Here is an 18089-nt window from a genome sequence, read left to right as displayed (position 1 = left end):
ATGGATTAGATTAATTTAAATTTGTAAGAATACCTTTGAGTCTATGAAAAGCAATTCAATTTTCATGAATAAGTTTGGCTTTTGGAAGTTGCGGATTTCCCAACAATGAATCTACCTAACAAAAAGTTCGTTGTTATAAAAAATCTCATTCAAGGTCATTAAAAGTTTTTGGGACGGCAAGAGTTGATGGTGAAACCATTTTTTTGCTCGAGTGCTTTGAAGTTTTCCTTGGAAGTGTGAGGTTGATGTTGATGGAATAATGAATTTTATAGGGACTTTCTTGATGTAAAACTATACATTTTTTTTGTTTAATGTGGTATTTCCATTTTTATATAATTTACTACAATTTTAAGATAGATGTACATTTTAAGATAGATGTTTACATCTTAATGTACTTTTTTTTAAAAATGTTTATTTCCATTTCTTATATTTTTTATTTACGTAATATCTATATTTATATTTTATATTTTAAAATAGATATTTAAATCTTAATGTATTTTTTCCATTTTTTTTTTAAATTGTGTATTTACCTACTAGGTGTTTCCTGCACCATGTGCAGGAAATTATTGTTAAAATCTAACTTATATTTAAAAATAAAATTTATTAAATATTATAGATTTTACTATTTTCTTACTAATATTTAATATAGATTTGATATATATTAAATCAATTTGTATAAAACTAATAAAAATGATACAAAATTGTATAATTATCAAACATTTAGCCTAAACAATATTTATAAAATTTGTAGATATATAAGAAACTAATGATCTTACGATTAGGTATTTAATTTTTTTTAAAAATTGTAGAAATTTTTGAAAGCTTTGGTAATACAAATTGTATAATTATACAAAGGTAATAATATTTCAAAATTTGAAATGTTATATATGAATATATTTATTTTATAGATGATGTATGAGCTATTACCATATTTAAAAAAAGTTTACCAAAATGAAATATTAATATTAAATGTAATATATGAATTATTACCATATTTTAATAAGTTTGCCAAAATATAAATCAACATTAAATGAAATTATCCATGTCATATTTTTTCGGAAGTCATGTCATCAATTTCAGTAGACATGTCATATTTGTTTTATGAAATTGATTTGCAAAATCACTTCGCAAATATAGTCTAGGGAATATTATATATTTTACATTTTAAGATAGATGTTTAAATACTAATGTAATTTTTCTTTTTTTTTTAAATTGTGTATTTACTTTTCTTATACTTTCTATTTACTTAATATCTATGTTTTACATTTTAAGATAGATGTTTAAATACTAATGTAATTTTTCTTTTTTTTTTAAATTGTGTATTTACTTTTCTTATACTTTCTATTTACTTAATATCTATGTTTTACATTTTAAGATAGATGTTTAATATTAAATGTACTCTTTCCATATTTTAAAAATTGTGCATTTACTTATTTTTGTATATATAATTCATATATTTATATATTTATAATATTTACTTATTATTTATTTTTCTATATCTTGGGTATTTCTTTTTCTTTACTTTATATTTAGTTAATATCTATATTTTATATTTTAAGATAGATGTTTGAATCTTAATGTTTTTTTTTCATTTTTAATGTAAAACGGCAATGTTTAATAGAATAACTTGGATAAATAGTCAAATAGTTATTTTAATGTTTTTTTTATAAAATGGTAATGTTACATTATGGAGATAAACCATTTTTTTAGTGAAAAATGGGAATCTTACATATGTTTAATGTAGTATTTCCATATTCTTATGTTGTATGTTTACATATTATTGTTATTTTTAAATGTAAAATGGTAATCTTACATATGTTTAATGTAGTATTTCCATATTCTTATGTTGTATGTTTACATATGTTTATTATTTTCAAAATTATATATAATGTTTTTTTTACAAAATAGTAATGTTACATTATGGAGATAAACCATTTTTTTAGTGAAAAATGGGAATCTTACATATGTTTAATGTAGTTTTTCCATTTTTCATGTTGTATGTTTACGTACTATTTTTTTAAAAATAAAAATGTAAAATGGTAATCTTACGTATGTTTAATGTAGTATTTCCATTTTCTTATGTTGTATGTTTACATATGTTTATTATTTTCAAAATTATATATAATGTTTTTTGTTTTTTGTTTTATAAAACGGTAATGTTACATTATGGAGATAAGCTGTCTTTTTTTTTTAAGTGAAAATGATAATTTTACATATATTTAACGTAGTTTTTCTATTTTTTATGCTGTATGTTTACATATTATTTATAATTTTTGAAAATTAGTAATATTAAAATGTAAAACTATATTCTATGCCTTGTGTCATCTTTCGGGAGAAGTTTTTTTTGCTGATGTGGACGCTCTATGGAGCCTCAAAAGGTCCTTTTTATTAGTATAGACTAGGAGTTAACCCGTGCTACGCGCGGGACTATTTTGATTTTCAAATGTTAACTATATAGTTTTTTTTTACATTGTATTACGAAGAACAACAAAATTATGAATTGTTTGTTTATGTGAATATATATTTCTTTAGAAAAAAACTGAAAACTATACATTTTTGAGATAGATGTTTAATATAGTTTTTCATTTCTTATATTTTATATTTACTTATTATTTAGTTTTTCGTAGGACAACTCTCTCAAATTTTTTTTAAAGTTTTTGTCACAAAAAAAACATTGAATAAGTAATATGACCAAATTAGCCACTTTTTATTTTGAAAATTTTAATTTTTTTTTTTTTTTTAATTTGAAATCCTATCCTCAAAACTCCACCCTTAACTCTAAACCCTAAATCTAGATTAGTTAACCCTATAGTATAAATGTATTTTTACTCTTTAATAAAATTTCTTTTGGTCATTATTCTTATTAAGGCTATTTTGTGACAAAAACTTAAACTGACCATCTTAAGAAATTTTTATATATTGTATATTTATTTTTTCTAATTTTCTTGCTTTTATATCAAACGGTAAAATTACAATAGATATTTAATGTAATATTTCTATGTCTTATATTGTATATTTGCTTATTATTTATTTAACTATACATTTTCCATTTAACTATACATTTTTGAGATAGATGTATAATTTTTTTTATATTGTATATTTACTTACTATTTATCTTTTATTATTTTGTATATTTACTTTTTCTAAATTTTTTGCTTTTATATCAATGATAATATTATGATATATATTTAATGTAATATTTTTATTTTTTATATACTATATTTACTAATTATTTATTTTTTCTTATATTTTTACTTATTATAATATGTAATATTTCTATATCTTATATTGCATATTTACTTACTATTTATTTCTTCAATGATTGTATATATATTTACTTATAAAAGTATTTGTAAATAATAAAAATGTAAAAAATACATTTTTCAGATAGATGTTTGATGTTAATTTTTATTTCTTATATTGTATATATTATTTTTTTTATATTGTATATTTACTTTTTTTTATTCTAATGTTATGATAGATGCTTAATGTAATATTTTTATTTCTTATACTTAATTATTGTTTTTAAAATAAATATACTTAATTATTATTTATTTTACTATACATTTTCAGATTGATTTTTAATTTAGTTTTTTCAGTTATAATATTGTATATTTACTTATTGTGTATTTTTCCTTATATTGTATATTTATTAATTCTAATATTACAATAGATTTTTCAGTTAAATTGTATATTTACTTATTATTCATTTTACTAAACATTTTTTTCAGAGAGATGTTTAATTTAGTTTTTTAATTTCTTACTTATTGTAATATTATAATAAATGTTTAGTGTAATATTTTTGTATTGTATATTCACTTATTATTTATTTAATTATACATTTTCATATATATGTTTAATTTACTTTTTCCATTTTATATATTGTATATTTATTTATTCTAATTTTTTTTTGTTTTTATATCAAATGATAATATTATGATATATGTTTAATGTAATAATTCTATTTATTATATTGTATATTTACTTATTATTTATTTTTCCTTATAGTGTATATTTAATTATTATTGTTTAATGTAATGTTCCTATTTCTTATATTGTTTATTAACTTATTGTTTATTTTCTATTTTTTAAATAATAATGCCTCGTCTCATGGGAGAAGTTTTACTTATTGTGTATTTTTTCTTATATTGTATATTTACTTATTCTAATATTATGATATATGTTTAATATAATATTTCTATTTTTTAAAATTTTATATTTACTTATTATTTATTTTTCTAAACATTTTTTTTCACACAAATGTTTAATTTAATTTTTAATTTCTTAATTGTATTTTACCTATTGTTTATTTTTTGTTATATCGTATATTTACTTATTTTAATTTTTTTGCTTTTATATCAAATGATAATATTATGATAGAGGTTTGAAATAATATTTATATCTCTTATATTGTATGCTTGTTTGACTTATATTTTATATTTACTTATAAAATATTATGATGTGGACGCCCTAAGGAGCCTCAAAAGCTCCATTTTATTAGTATAGAGCTCCATTTTATTAGTATAGATACATTTTTCAGATAGATGTTTAATTTAGGTTTTTCATTTTTTTTAAGTTTTTGTCACAAAAATAACCTTGAATTAGTAAAATGACCAAAATAGCCACTTTTTATTTTGAAAATTTTAATTTTAATTTTTTTTTAATTTGAAATCATATCATCAAACCCCACCCTTAACTCTAAACCCTAAATCTAGATTAGTTAACCCTACGGTATAAATGTATTTTTACTATTTAATAAAACTTCTTTTGGTCATTTTTCTTATTAAAGCTATTTTGTGACAAAAAGTTAAACTGACCATCTTAAGGAATTTTTCTATATTGTATATTTATTTATTCTAATTTTCTTGCTTTTATATCAAAAAGTAAAATTACAATAGATATTTAATGTAATATTTTTATGTCTTATATTGTATATTTGCTTATTATTTATTTAACTATACATTTTCCATTTAACTATACATTTTTGAGATAGATGTATTTTTTTTATATTGTATATTTACTTACTATTTATCTTTTATTATTTTGTATATTTACTTTTTCTAAATTTCTTGATTGATAATATTATGATATATATTTAATGTAATATTTTTATTTTTTATATACAATATTTACTAATTATTTATTTTTTCTTGTATTTTTACTTATTATAATATGTAACGTTTATATCTCTTATATTGTATATTTACTTTTTTTATTTTAATATTATGATAGATGCTTAATGTAATATTTTTATTTCTTATATTGTGTATTTACTTATTATTTATTTTTTCTTAAATTGTATATTTACTTTTTTTATTTTAATATTATGATAGATGCTTAATGTAATATTTTTATTTCTTATACTTAATTATTGTTGTAAAAAAATACTTAATTATTATTTATGTAATATTTCTATTACTTAATATTATGATAGATGTTTAATGTAATATTTCTATTAATTATATTGTATATTTACTTATCTAACTTTTTATTGTAATATACTTTTCAGATAGATGTTTAATGTAAGATTTTTATATTGTATATTTTTCAGATAGATGTTTAATGTAAGATTTTTATATTGTATATTTACTTATTATTTATTTAACTATACATTTTTCAGATATATGTTTAATTTCGGTTTTTCCATTTTTTATATTGTATATTTACTTATTGTTTATCTTTTCTTATTTTGTATATTTATTTATTCTAAATTTTTTGCTGTTATATCAATGATAATATTGCGATATATATCTAATGTAATATTTTTATTTCTTGTATACTATTATTTCTTATATACTATATTTGCTTATTATTTTATATTTATTTATTCTAATATTACGATAAATATTTAATTTAATATTTCTATTTCTTATATTGTGTATTTAGTTATTATTTATTATACTATACATTTTTAAGATATATGTTTAATTTAATTTTTTAATTTTTTAATTATATATTTACTTATTATTTATTTTCTTTATATTGTATATTTACTTATTATTGTTTAATGCAATGTTTCTATTTCTTATATTGTTTATTTACTTATTATTTATTTTTCTTTATATTGCAAATTTACTTATTATTTATTTTATATTTTTTAAATAATAATACTTTTATATCAATGATAATATTGCGATATATATCTAATGTAATATTTTTATTTCTTATATACTATATTTGATTATTATTTTTTATTTTATTTTATATTTATTTATTCTAATATTACGATAAAATATTTAATATAATATTTCTATTTCTTATATTGTGTATTTAGTTATTATTTATTATACTATACATTTTAAGATATATGTTTAATTTAGTTTTTTAATTTTTTAATTATATATTTACTTATTATTTATTTTCTTTATATTGTATATTTACTTATTATTGTTTAATGTAATTTTTCTATTTTTTATATTGTTTATTTACTTATTTTTTTTTTTTATATTGCAAATTTACTTATTATTTTTTTTATATTTTTTAAATAATAATGTCATGTGTCATCTTTCGGAAGAATTTTGTTTCGCTGATGTGGACGTTTTATGGAGCCTCAAATTGTCCCTTTTATTAGGAAGGATTTAGAAAAAAACATATAAAATTTAGGTTTAATTATTAAATTGCCTCCCATGAAATTTTTGGCTGGCACACGTCCCTGATTATGCGGTCGGGAAAGACAAATTCTTGGGTTCACTAGATTCACCAACCAATAGTGTTTGAGTATTTGATATTTGATATTTTTTAAAAAAGAAACAAAATTGAATTTCCAAATAAGATTATATTTTTAAATTAAAACAATAAAAATACATAAAAATAGTTACAAAAATAAATAAATAAATATTGTTAAACCGTTAGCAAAATACTAAATCCTATACCCTAAATCCTAAACTCCAAACCCTAAATTATAAACCTTAAATCTTGGATAAACCGTAAACCTTTGAAAAATTTTAAACTCTAAATCATACATTAAAAACTAAATCTTAATGACACTAAATCCTAAACCCTAATCACTAAACCCTGAACCCTTGGATAAACCCTGAACCCTTGGATAAATCATAAACTCTAAATCAAAAATATTTAAAATTAAACCCTAGAGTTGATGATTTATCAAAGGGTTCAGAGTTTACTCAAGGGTTTAGGGTTTAATGATTAGGATTTAGGGTTTAGTGTTATTAAAATTTAGTTTTTAATGTATGATTTAGGATTTAAGATTTTCCAGCGGTTTAGAGTTTATCCAAAGTTTAAGGTTTAACGTTTAGAGTTTAGGTTTAGGATTTAGGGTATAGGGTTTAGTATTTTACTGAAGACTTAACAATATTAATTAATTTATTGTTTGTAACTATTTTTATGTATTTTTATTATTTTATTTTAAATATATAATCTAATTTAGATATTCAATTTTATTTTCTTTTTAAAAAGATATCAAATATCAAATACTCAGACACTATTGGATGGTCACCAAAAATTTCTCTTCGGGAAACAAAAACATTAACAAAAGTAGAAACTTTTGGGCGATATCGTGATTCACGTGGTTGTTGGAAAAAAAAACATTCACATGATTAATCGACGGATCCTGTTAATTCACCTCAAAAATTAGATATAACGATGATCATATAACATACTATAATATTAATATCCCTACTTTTGTTTTGTAAATAAATAAAAGAGGACTAAGAGCATGTTTATTGTAGATTTCTCAGGTTAGATAGCTTAATATAAAATACGGTCTCTTAGCTTTTAACTAAAAAATTTAAGAGACGTCTCTTAGATTTTTTAACTAAAAGTTAAGAGACTGTATCTTATATTACGTTAAGAAACCTAAACTAAGAAACCTGCAATAAACATGTTCTAAGGGCACCAACATGGGGATTCCTATGGTTTCTAGACAAAAATAAATAAATAAAACAAAAGTAGGAGAGAGATAGTGGAATTACCAAGAATCGTTCCTCTGCCAAAAGATTTTTAAAAAGTCAAAGAGACTAAAAATGACACTTGTTTCTATGTGAATGGTGCATCTTATTTTTAAGCAGTTAAATTTAATTCAAAATTAAATTATTTTTAAAATATTAATATAATATTGCTGAGATTAAGTGTGAGAGATGCATGAGTGCATATGCTCTAACATCTTTTTTTTTTGAACAAAAAAAAGAGGACTAACATCTATTCATTCCATTCCTATCTTTTTTAACATGAGCCTTCTTCTGGTTGGTAATCTACTATCAGAAGGATTATTTCTATTTCTATTGTCATGCTAAAACTTTATTCTGAACTATATACTGTCTTTCAGTCTTATATACAGTTAATTAATCTCTTCAAGATTTTGTATGACGCTGCAGAGATACGACGTAAAAAAAAATTAGGTTTAGTTGCAACCTCAAACCTAAATCATGATGAATTGATGATGTCAATGGCGAGAGCAATATACAACAAACGGTAGATATTTTTTTTTTTTGATAATCCAGGGGTTTTCCGCTTCGCGGATCATTCCCCTGGATCCGGTCAGGCAGCGGTCCACTTCACTCGGGAGAACTTTACCTGGACTGGATCGAATCCAATACCGCTTTGGTGTTCAGAAGAGGCAGGGTAGTTTCCGCATGGAGAGAGAATCGAATCCGGATGGTGGTTGCCACCACATGCCCGTCCTGCCACTTGGACTACCTCGTCCGTCCGGACAAACGGTAGATATATTCATCCAATTACATCAATCAAATATAACTAAAGATCAATGGTTTTCTGGTGTTCCTTAACTAAAGATTAGAATCTGAGAAGAAGAAAAAAAGATTAGAATCTGAGTGGATTATAGAAAAATGATATCCTGATTCACGAGGTTTATGTATTTTACGGGTATTGCTGATACACCTGAAAGTTAGTTTTACAATGATCGTCTAAAACCTAAAAAGGAAAAGAAATAATTTAATGGGTCGCGGTTTCATTGTAAAGTTTCTGTAAATTATTATAGTAAAATATAAATATACGTCACTACTTTTGTTTATATTTTTGTTTTGGAATTAAATAAGAGAGGATGAGTCATTTAGTCATTCGGTTCCATTCTACTATGACCCTTCTGATTGGAAATCGACTATTAGAAGAATCATATATGTAACGTTACATTTACGTATTTAATAATATAATAAAAGACTTTTTGGGAAGGATCCTCAAAAAATTCCCAATCAAATTGTAAGAAATTTAGAATAGTTTTCCCTCATAGGTTAATTAATACATCCTGATAGAACTTATGGGGGTTTCCTTCTGGCTATGCATAGTAGCTGGTTAATAGACCAAACATAATTTATTTGATTAAATCTATTGGTTACATAGCTAGAAGATTGTAAAATCTAATTAATTGCTTATATAAATTTTAACTCGTAAAATTCAATTGGTTACACAAATTTCAATAAAGTTAAAATTAACATAAAAACTTAAGATATTTTATTTTGAAACAACAAATATTTTTTAAAATATCATATATTATAAAACAGAGAGAATATATATATATATATATATATATATATATATATATATATATATATATATATGTTATTACAAACATGAGGCTGAAAATAATATTAAAATCCGTGGTTTGTGAATCCAGAGCAATATTATGTTGCATGTATAATATAAATTTATTTGCAAAGATAAACTATAGTATATGACAATCAGAGACCATGAGAAACACAAATGTAAACATACATACGATCACTGTTTTTAAACAAATACTTAAAATAGGTTTTTTCTAAATCTATCAATAAACAAGGCACAGTAATGAAGCGATCTGTTTTGGCGATGGTCCACACGTACGCCACTCCCAATGCTCTCCATACACCTTAATTGGATGAATATTAGGGATAAATGTCTCACATCAGATATTGGAAGAAATCTTTAATAATATATAAAATGGACGGGTCAATATATTTATCACCGATTGGTTTTAGGTTGGAAGTCCATCAAGCTTAAACAATGAACACAAATATAAACATTAATGTTTTTTTGAGAAAATACGAACATTAATGTTTAGACAAATGTAGACAATACCCTGTCGGCCGATGCATGCTCCGTAAAAATAAAATATTAGACATAATCTTGGTCACCATTCCAAATCTAAAGCCGGTACACTTGGCTTGAGAGTTCTCCGATCCCTATAAAATGGAAATTATTGAGAGTTAAAATCATACTCTCAAACCACAATAATGTCAAACCATTTTCAAGGGCCCGTAACCACAAACCTTAAACAGGTTTTAACCAAAGAAGAACAAGTAGCCGACGAGAACATGGTGAGCTTGCAAGCTGAGAGTATAGTGAACACTCTGGCTTTCCCTATGGTTCTTAAAGCCGCCTTGGAGCTCGGCGTCATCGATACCATCGCTGCTGCAGGCAACGGTGCGTGGCTTTCACCCTCCGAGATAACGGTTAGTCTCCCAACCAAGCCAACGAACCCGGAGGCACCGGTTTTGCTGGACCGGATGCTGCGGTTACTCGTCAGCCACTCGATGTTGAAGTGCCGTATGGTAAAAAGCAGAGAAAACGGTCGAACCGGAAAGATGGAAAGGGTATACGCAGCCGAACCGGTTTGCACATATTTCTTGAAAGATAGTGACGGTTCTGGTTCTCTCGCGTCTTTGCTCATCATGTTCCATGACCAAGTCATTTTTAAGACTTGGTAAGTGCTTCAGTGATGTGTCTTACTTACTTTAAAGCGGTTATTAACTTAGTAATTAAACCGAGTAAGCGGTTATTAACTTAGTAATTAAACCGAGTCACATAAAAATGTTCTATATATATAAACTTAAAGTAAGTGAAAAACTGAGGATTTTTTTTTTGGTTCTTTACTTTCGTAGGACAAAGCTCAAGGATGTGATACTGGAAGGAAGAGATGCGTTCAGCAATGCACACGGCATGAGAATATTTGAATACATTAACGTGGACGAACGATTTGGTGAGCTATTTCACCAGGCAATGTCGGAATCTTCCACAATAGTCATGAAGAAGGTGCTAGAAGTTTACAGAGGTTTTGAAGGTGTTAACACTCTCGTGGATGTAGGAGGAGCAAATGGCACCATATTAGGTTTAATCACATCCAAGTATCCTCATATCAAGGGAGTTAATTTTGACCTAGCTCAGGTTTTAATCGATGCTCCATTTTATCCAGGTACAAAAATAAATAAATCTATTAATAATAATTTTTGAATTGGAATGTTGCTAAAAGTAAAGAAACTTGTAAGGACACCTGCAGTGGTGAGAAACCATGATGAATTTGAAAAAGAAAAAATTAAATGATTTTAATTATTAAGCTATTGAATGGTTGATAAGTGGCATAGAGGTTTCTTTAAACCTTGGAAAAATCTCTTGTACCAGGGATGATGCTTCCCTCTCTCTTCTTTTTTTTTTACTTGTTTTATCTGAAAATTATGGGAAGAAATTCCCTCTGCTGAAGGCCTTAATGTTACTAACTATAGGAGTTAAGCATGTCTCTGGAGACATGTTTAAAGAAGTTCCAAGCGGAGATGCCGTCTTTATGAAAGTAAGTTACATATAAATATTTTTTCCGTTAACATAAGTTACATATAAATATTTAAACATAACTTTTGATCTTTTCGAAGTTATTTAAGTCTATCATTTCTGACATTACGTTGCCAAAATTATTGACAGTGGGTATTTTTTTTATAGAAATTTTTTTTTGTATTCATCTTCTTTTTCTTACGGGACATCCTTTTGACAGTGGATATTACATGATTGGGCGGACGAACATTGTATAAAGATTCTAAAGAATTGTTGGAAGAGTCTGCCGGAAAAGGGAAAGATGATAATTTTAGAGAGGATTACACCAGAAGAACCAATGGGTGGTGACCTTTTATCTGATACTGTGTTCGCCATGGACCTGCTAATGTTGACACAATGTTCGGGTGGTAAAGAGAGATCTCTTTCACAATTCGAGAACTTAGCATTCGAGTCAGGTTTCATTCGATGTGAAGTCATTTGTCTTGCGTATTCATATTCTGTTATCGAGTTCAGCAAATAGATATATGTGGCATTTGGAAACAATAATTGGGCTGGTAGTCTGGAACTAACATTGCGGGCTAAAAAGAGGAGATTGGGTGAGACGGTTTCGATTTCGCCAAGGGGATATCGACAGAGGAGATGGACTTCTTCTTGTTTCGATTTCGCCGAGGGGATTTCAACGGAGGAGATTGGGTGAGACGGTTTCGATTTCGCCAAGGGGATATCGACAGAGGAGATGGACTTCTTCTTGTTTCGATTTCGCCGAGGGGATTTCAACGGAGGAGATTGGGTGAGACGGTTTCGATTTCGCCAAGGGGATATCGACAGAGGAGATGGACTTCTTCTTGTTTCGATTTCGCCGAGGGGATTTCAACGGAGGAGATTGGGTGAGACGGTTTCGATTTCGCCAAGGGGATATCGACAGAGGAGATGGACTTCTTCTTGTTTCGATTTCGCCGAGGGGATTTCAACGGAGGAGATTGGGTGAGACGGTTTCGATTTCGCCAAGGGGATATCGACAGAGGAGATGGACTTCTTCTTGTTTCGATTTCGCCGAGGGGATTTCAACGGAGGAGATTGGGTGAGACGGTTTCGATTTCGCCAAGGGGATATCGACAGAGGAGATGGACTTCTTCTTGTTTCGATTTCGCCGAGGGGATTTCAACGGAGGAGATTGGGTGAGACGGTTTCGATTTCGCCAAGGGGATATCGACAGAGGAGATGGACTTCTTCTTGTTTCGATTTCGCCGAGGGGATTTCAACGGAGGAGATTGGGTGAGACGGTTTCGATTTCGCCAAGGGGATATCGACAGAGGAGATGGACTTCTTCTTGTTTCGATTTCGCCGAGGGGATTTCAACGGAGGAGATTGGGTGAGACGGTTTCGATTTCGCCAAGGGGATATCGACAGAGGAGATGGACTTCTTCTTGTTTCGATTTCGCCGAGGGGATTTCAACGGAGGAGATTGGGTGAGACGGTTTCGATTTCGCCAAGGGGATATCGACAGAGGAGATGGACTTCTTCTTGTTTCGATTTCGCCGAGGGGATTTCAACGGAGGAGATTGGGTGAGACGGTTTCGATTTCGCCAAGGGGATATCGACAGAGGAGATGGACTTCTTCTTGTTTCGATTTCGCCGAGGGGATTTCAACGGAGGAGATTGGGTGAGACGGTTTCGATTTCGCCAAGGGGATATCGACAGAGGAGATGGACTTCTTCTTGTTTCGATTTCGCCGAGGGGATTTCAACGGAGGAGATTGGGTGAGACGGTTTCGATTTCGCCAAGGGGATATCGACAGAGGAGATGGACTTCTTCTTGTTTCGATTTCGCCGAGGGGATTTCAACGGAGGAGATTGGGTGAGACGGTTTCGATTTCGCCAAGGGGATATCGACAGAGGAGATGGACTTCTTCTTGTTTCGATTTCGCCGAGGGGATTTCAACGGAGGAGATTGGGTGAGACGGTTTCGATTTCGCCAAGGGGATATCGACAGAGGAGATGGACTTCTTCTTGTTTCGATTTCGCCGAGGGGATTTCAACGGAGGAGATTGGGTGAGACGGTTTCGATTTCGCCAAGGGGATATCGACAGAGGAGATGGACTTCTTCTTGTTTCGATTTCGCCGAGGGGATTTCAACGGAGGAGATTGGGTGAGACGGTTTCGATTTCGCCAAGGGGATATCGACAGAGGAGATGGACTTCTTCTTGTTTCGATTTCGCCGAGGGGATTTCAACGGAGGAGATTGGGTGAGACGGTTTCGATTTCGCCAAGGGGATATCGACAGAGGAGATGGACTTCTTCTTGTTTCGATTTCGCCGAGGGGATTTCAACGGAGGAGATTGGGTGAGACGGTTTCGATTTCGCCAAGGGGATATCGACAGAGGAGATGGACTTCTTCTTGTTTCGATTTCGCCGAGGGGATTTCAACGGAGGAGATTGGGTGAGACGGTTTCGATTTCGCCAAGGGGATATCGACAGAGGAGATGGACTTCTTCTTGTTTCGATTTCGCCGAGGGGATTTCAACGGAGGAGATTGGGTGAGACGGTTTCGATTTCGCCAAGGGGATATCGACAGAGGAGATGGACTTCTTCTTGTTTCGATTTCGCCGAGGGGATTTCAACGGAGGAGATTGGGTGAGACGGTTTCGATTTCGCCAAGGGGATATCGACAGAGGAGATGGACTTCTTCTTGTTTCGATTTCGCCGAGGGGATTTCAACGGAGGAGATTGGGTGAGACGGTTTCGATTTCGCCAAGGGGATATCGACAGAGGAGATGGACTTCTTCTTGTTTCGATTTCGCCGAGGGGATTTCAACGGAGGAGATTGGGTGAGACGGTTTCGATTTCGCCAAGGGGATATCGACAGAGGAGATGGACTTCTTCTTGTTTCGATTTCGCCGAGGGGATTTCAACGGAGGAGATTGGGTGAGACGGTTTCGATTTCGCCAAGGGGATATCGACAGAGGAGATGGACTTCTTCTTGTTTCGATTTCGCCGAGGGGATTTCAACGGAGGAGATTGGGTGAGACGGTTTCGATTTCGCCAAGGGGATATCGACAGAGGAGATGGACTTCTTCTTGTTTCGATTTCGCCGAGGGGATTTCAACGGAGGAGATTGGGTGAGACGGTTTCGATTTCGCCAAGGGGATATCGACAGAGGAGATGGACTTCTTCTTGTTTCGATTTCGCCGAGGGGATTTCAACGGAGGAGATTGGGTGAGACGGTTTCGATTTCGCCAAGGGGATATCGACAGAGGAGATGGACTTCTTCTTGTTTCGATTTCGCCGAGGGGATTTCAACGGAGGAGATTGGGTGAGACGGTTTCGATTTCGCCAAGGGGATATCGACAGAGGAGATGGACTTCTTCTTGTTTCGATTTCGCCGAGGGGATTTCAACGGAGGAGATTGGGTGAGACGGTTTCGATTTCGCCAAGGGGATATCGACAGAGGAGATGGACTTCTTCTTGTTTCGATTTCGCCGAGGGGATTTCAACGGAGGAGATTGGGTGAGACGGTTTCGATTTCGCCAAGGGGATATCGACAGAGGAGATGGACTTCTTCTTGTTTCGATTTCGCCGAGGGGATTTCAACGGAGGAGATTGGGTGAGACGGTTTCGATTTCGCCAAGGGGATATCGACAGAGGAGATGGACTTCTTCTTGTTTCGATTTCGCCGAGGGGATTTCAACGGAGGAGATTGGGTGAGACGGTTTCGATTTCGCCAAGGGGATATCGACAGAGGAGATGGAGTCTGACGGTTTCGATTTCGCCGAGGGGATATCGACAGAGGAGATGGGGTTTGGACGGTTTCGATTTCGCCGAGGGGATATCGACAGAGGAGATGGGGTTTGGACGGTTTCGATTTCGCCGAGGGGATATCGACAGAGGAGATGGGGTTTGGACGGTTTCGATTTCGCCGAGGGGATATCGACAGAGGAGATGGGGTTTGGACGGTTTCGATTTCGCCGAGGGGATATCGACAGAGGAGATGGGGTTTGGACGGTTTCGATTTCGCCGAGGGGATATCGACAGAGGAGATGGGGTTTGGACGGTTTCGATTTCGCCGAGGGGATATCGACAGAGGAGATGGGGTTTGGACGGTTTCGATTTCGCCGAGGGGATATCGACAGAGGAGATGGGGTTTGGACGGTTTCGATTTCGCCGAGGGGATATCGACAGAGGAGATGGGGTTTGGACGGTTTCGATTTCGCCGAGGGGATATCGACAGAGGAGATGGGGTTTGGACGGTTTCGATTTCGCCGAGGGGATATCGACAGAGGAGATGGGGTTTGGACGGTTTCGATTTCGCCGAGGGGATATCGACAGAGGAGATGGGGTTTGGACGGTTTCGATTTCGCCGAGGGGATATCGACAGAGGAGATGGGGTTTGGACGGTTTCGATTTCGCCGAGGGGATATCGACAGAGGAGATGGGGTTTAGACGGTTTCGATTTCGCCGAGAGGATTTACACAGAGAACATGCACAGAGGCGGTTTCGATTTCGACGGATTACAGCTATGGCGATTGAATCGCCGACGAGCTCGAAACAAGAAGAAGTCGAAAATGAAAACACCGAACACGAATTTCTCTTCCTCTAACCCTACACCCACTCATTTTCTGCCACCTGCCCCTTAAGGACGGAGAAATAAACTTCTTAATTAAGAAGTTCTTCGGTCCGTTTGTAATATTTTCACCTATTTTACATTAATTTTTTGACCCAAAATAAGAAGAAATGGGCTTTACATACGGGCGATAATCATGCCCTTATAATGATTGTGAGGTTTTTTTAAATTTGTTAATGAATTTTATTGCATGCAGTATAGTTTTATGGTATTGTTTTGGCGATCTTGATGCATGGCACTAAGTTTCTTCAAATCAAATCTCTCTTCTCCTCTATGCGGCTCTGCCTTAGTTATATACGGATCTATTTATCAGTAATTTTCTTCTGTTTTTCCAACTGACAACAACAAGAACATTGGCAAACCAAACCCATGTATTCGAACAGTCGCATATCAAGGTGATAGGGATGGGACACACATTTACATGAAATTCGGAGAGATAAATTGAACATAACAATAACAAGCCAGTTTCAGTCTGGCTTTACACTATCAAATCCTTTTAAAAAATGTTGCTTCCAGCCCAATATAAATCAGGGCCGGCACGGTTCTTAGCTTATCTCCTAATCCAATTATACATACGACATATAAACTATAGGTTCATCTCTCTATGACATGCATCATATATTGTATTCGTTAATTATCCAACACTCTTCCGACTTGAGGAAGATGAAGATTTCCAATATAACATGTCCCCTAGTCAATGCTACTCCTTACCCCGGTAAACAAATTAAATAACAAACTTTTTATATAGCTTGTTATATTGGTATGTTAAATAATAATATCCCAAGCTTATTATGATATATCTTTACAAAATCTGTTATAGGAGTGCAACATGTGGCGGGAGACATGTTTATAGAAATTCCAAAGGGAGATGCTATTTTTATGAAAGTAAGCATACATGTCTATGAACTATAATCATGGTCTAAAACATTTTTCTAACAAAATAAAATGGTTTAAATTGATGACAGTGGATACTGCATGCTTGGAACGATGAAAACTGTGTTAAAATTCTCAAAACTGTTGGACAAGTCTTCCAGAGAAAGGAAAAGTGATAGTTGTGGACGTGGTTAATTATGCCAACAGAACCAAAGTGTTACGACTTTGTTTCTAACATGGACCTCACTATGGACATGTTTATACTATCACAACGTTCAGGTGGTAGAGAAAAAACCCTTCCCCAATTGGAGGCTTTGGGTTGTGCTGCAGGCTTTGGTCGTTGCGAGTTCATTTGCCGTGCCTATTCTTTCTCGCTTATTGAGTTCCACAAATAGATTTGAAGTTTGCAAAAATAAAAACCACTACTAGTTCCATGAATACTATGCACCAGTAAGATCCTATATGTTTTGATGTTTGTCTACCAAAAATAAAAGCAGAGTATGTTTAATATATACTAGGTTAAGATCCGCGCCTTGCGCGGAATAAATATTATATATATAAATTATTTTATGCATTAAATATTTTTACATATTATGAAATAATAAATATATATTGAATAATTAAAAGTCAGCAACTATAATTAAATTGATGCGAACATATAAATCAATTTTATTAATCTAAAAAATATTTTTTTAATATTTGGTAGGATATGTAATTAAATTTAAATGATAATAACATACATAGTATATTTTAGTATATTTTTAATATTAATGTCTTTTAAATGATGATCTCTACTCATATAGTTTTTTGATCATTTGTATCTTTTATAAAAAAAAAATTAAATTACTGATAACAAATTTTTCATTGTCGGATTAATAGTTTTAATAGTTTATAATTTAAAAAAAAATAAGTTGTCAATGTTCGTTTAAAATTTTTACCAAAAAAATGTTCAAAGTAAATTTTGAAACTAAAAGATTTATGTATTTTATATGGTTTATAGTTTAATTTAAAACGATATATATATATATTAATCTTAATAATTAATTAAATTATAAATTTTACTTATATAATTTTGTAATCATTTGAATGTGAGACTTTTAACA

The 18089-nt window shown here is 30.8% G+C and overlaps 1 protein-coding gene across 1 annotated transcript; it reads left to right on the top strand.

Moving 5' to 3' along the window:
• The first annotated feature begins 10113 nt into the window (after nt 1-10113).
• Nucleotides 10114-12072, top strand: LOC106298971 (caffeic acid 3-O-methyltransferase-like). Its single transcript, XM_013735097.1, has 4 exons — nt 10114-10654; nt 10833-11143; nt 11451-11515; nt 11714-12072. The coding sequence occupies exons 1-4, from the start codon at nt 10185-10187 to the stop codon at nt 12011-12013; spliced, it is 1146 nt and encodes a 381-aa protein (XP_013590551.1). The 5' UTR covers nt 10114-10184; the 3' UTR covers nt 12014-12072.
• The last annotated feature ends 6017 nt before the right edge of the window (nt 12073-18089 follow it).

This window comes from Brassica oleracea, chromosome C6, assembly GCF_000695525.1.
Source record: "Brassica oleracea var. oleracea cultivar TO1000 chromosome C6, BOL, whole genome shotgun sequence".
In the NCBI taxonomy this organism is placed as follows: Eukaryota; Viridiplantae; Streptophyta; class Magnoliopsida; order Brassicales; family Brassicaceae; genus Brassica; species Brassica oleracea.
Note: the sequence above shows the minus strand (reverse complement) of the source record. Positions and strands in the feature narration are given on the sequence as shown.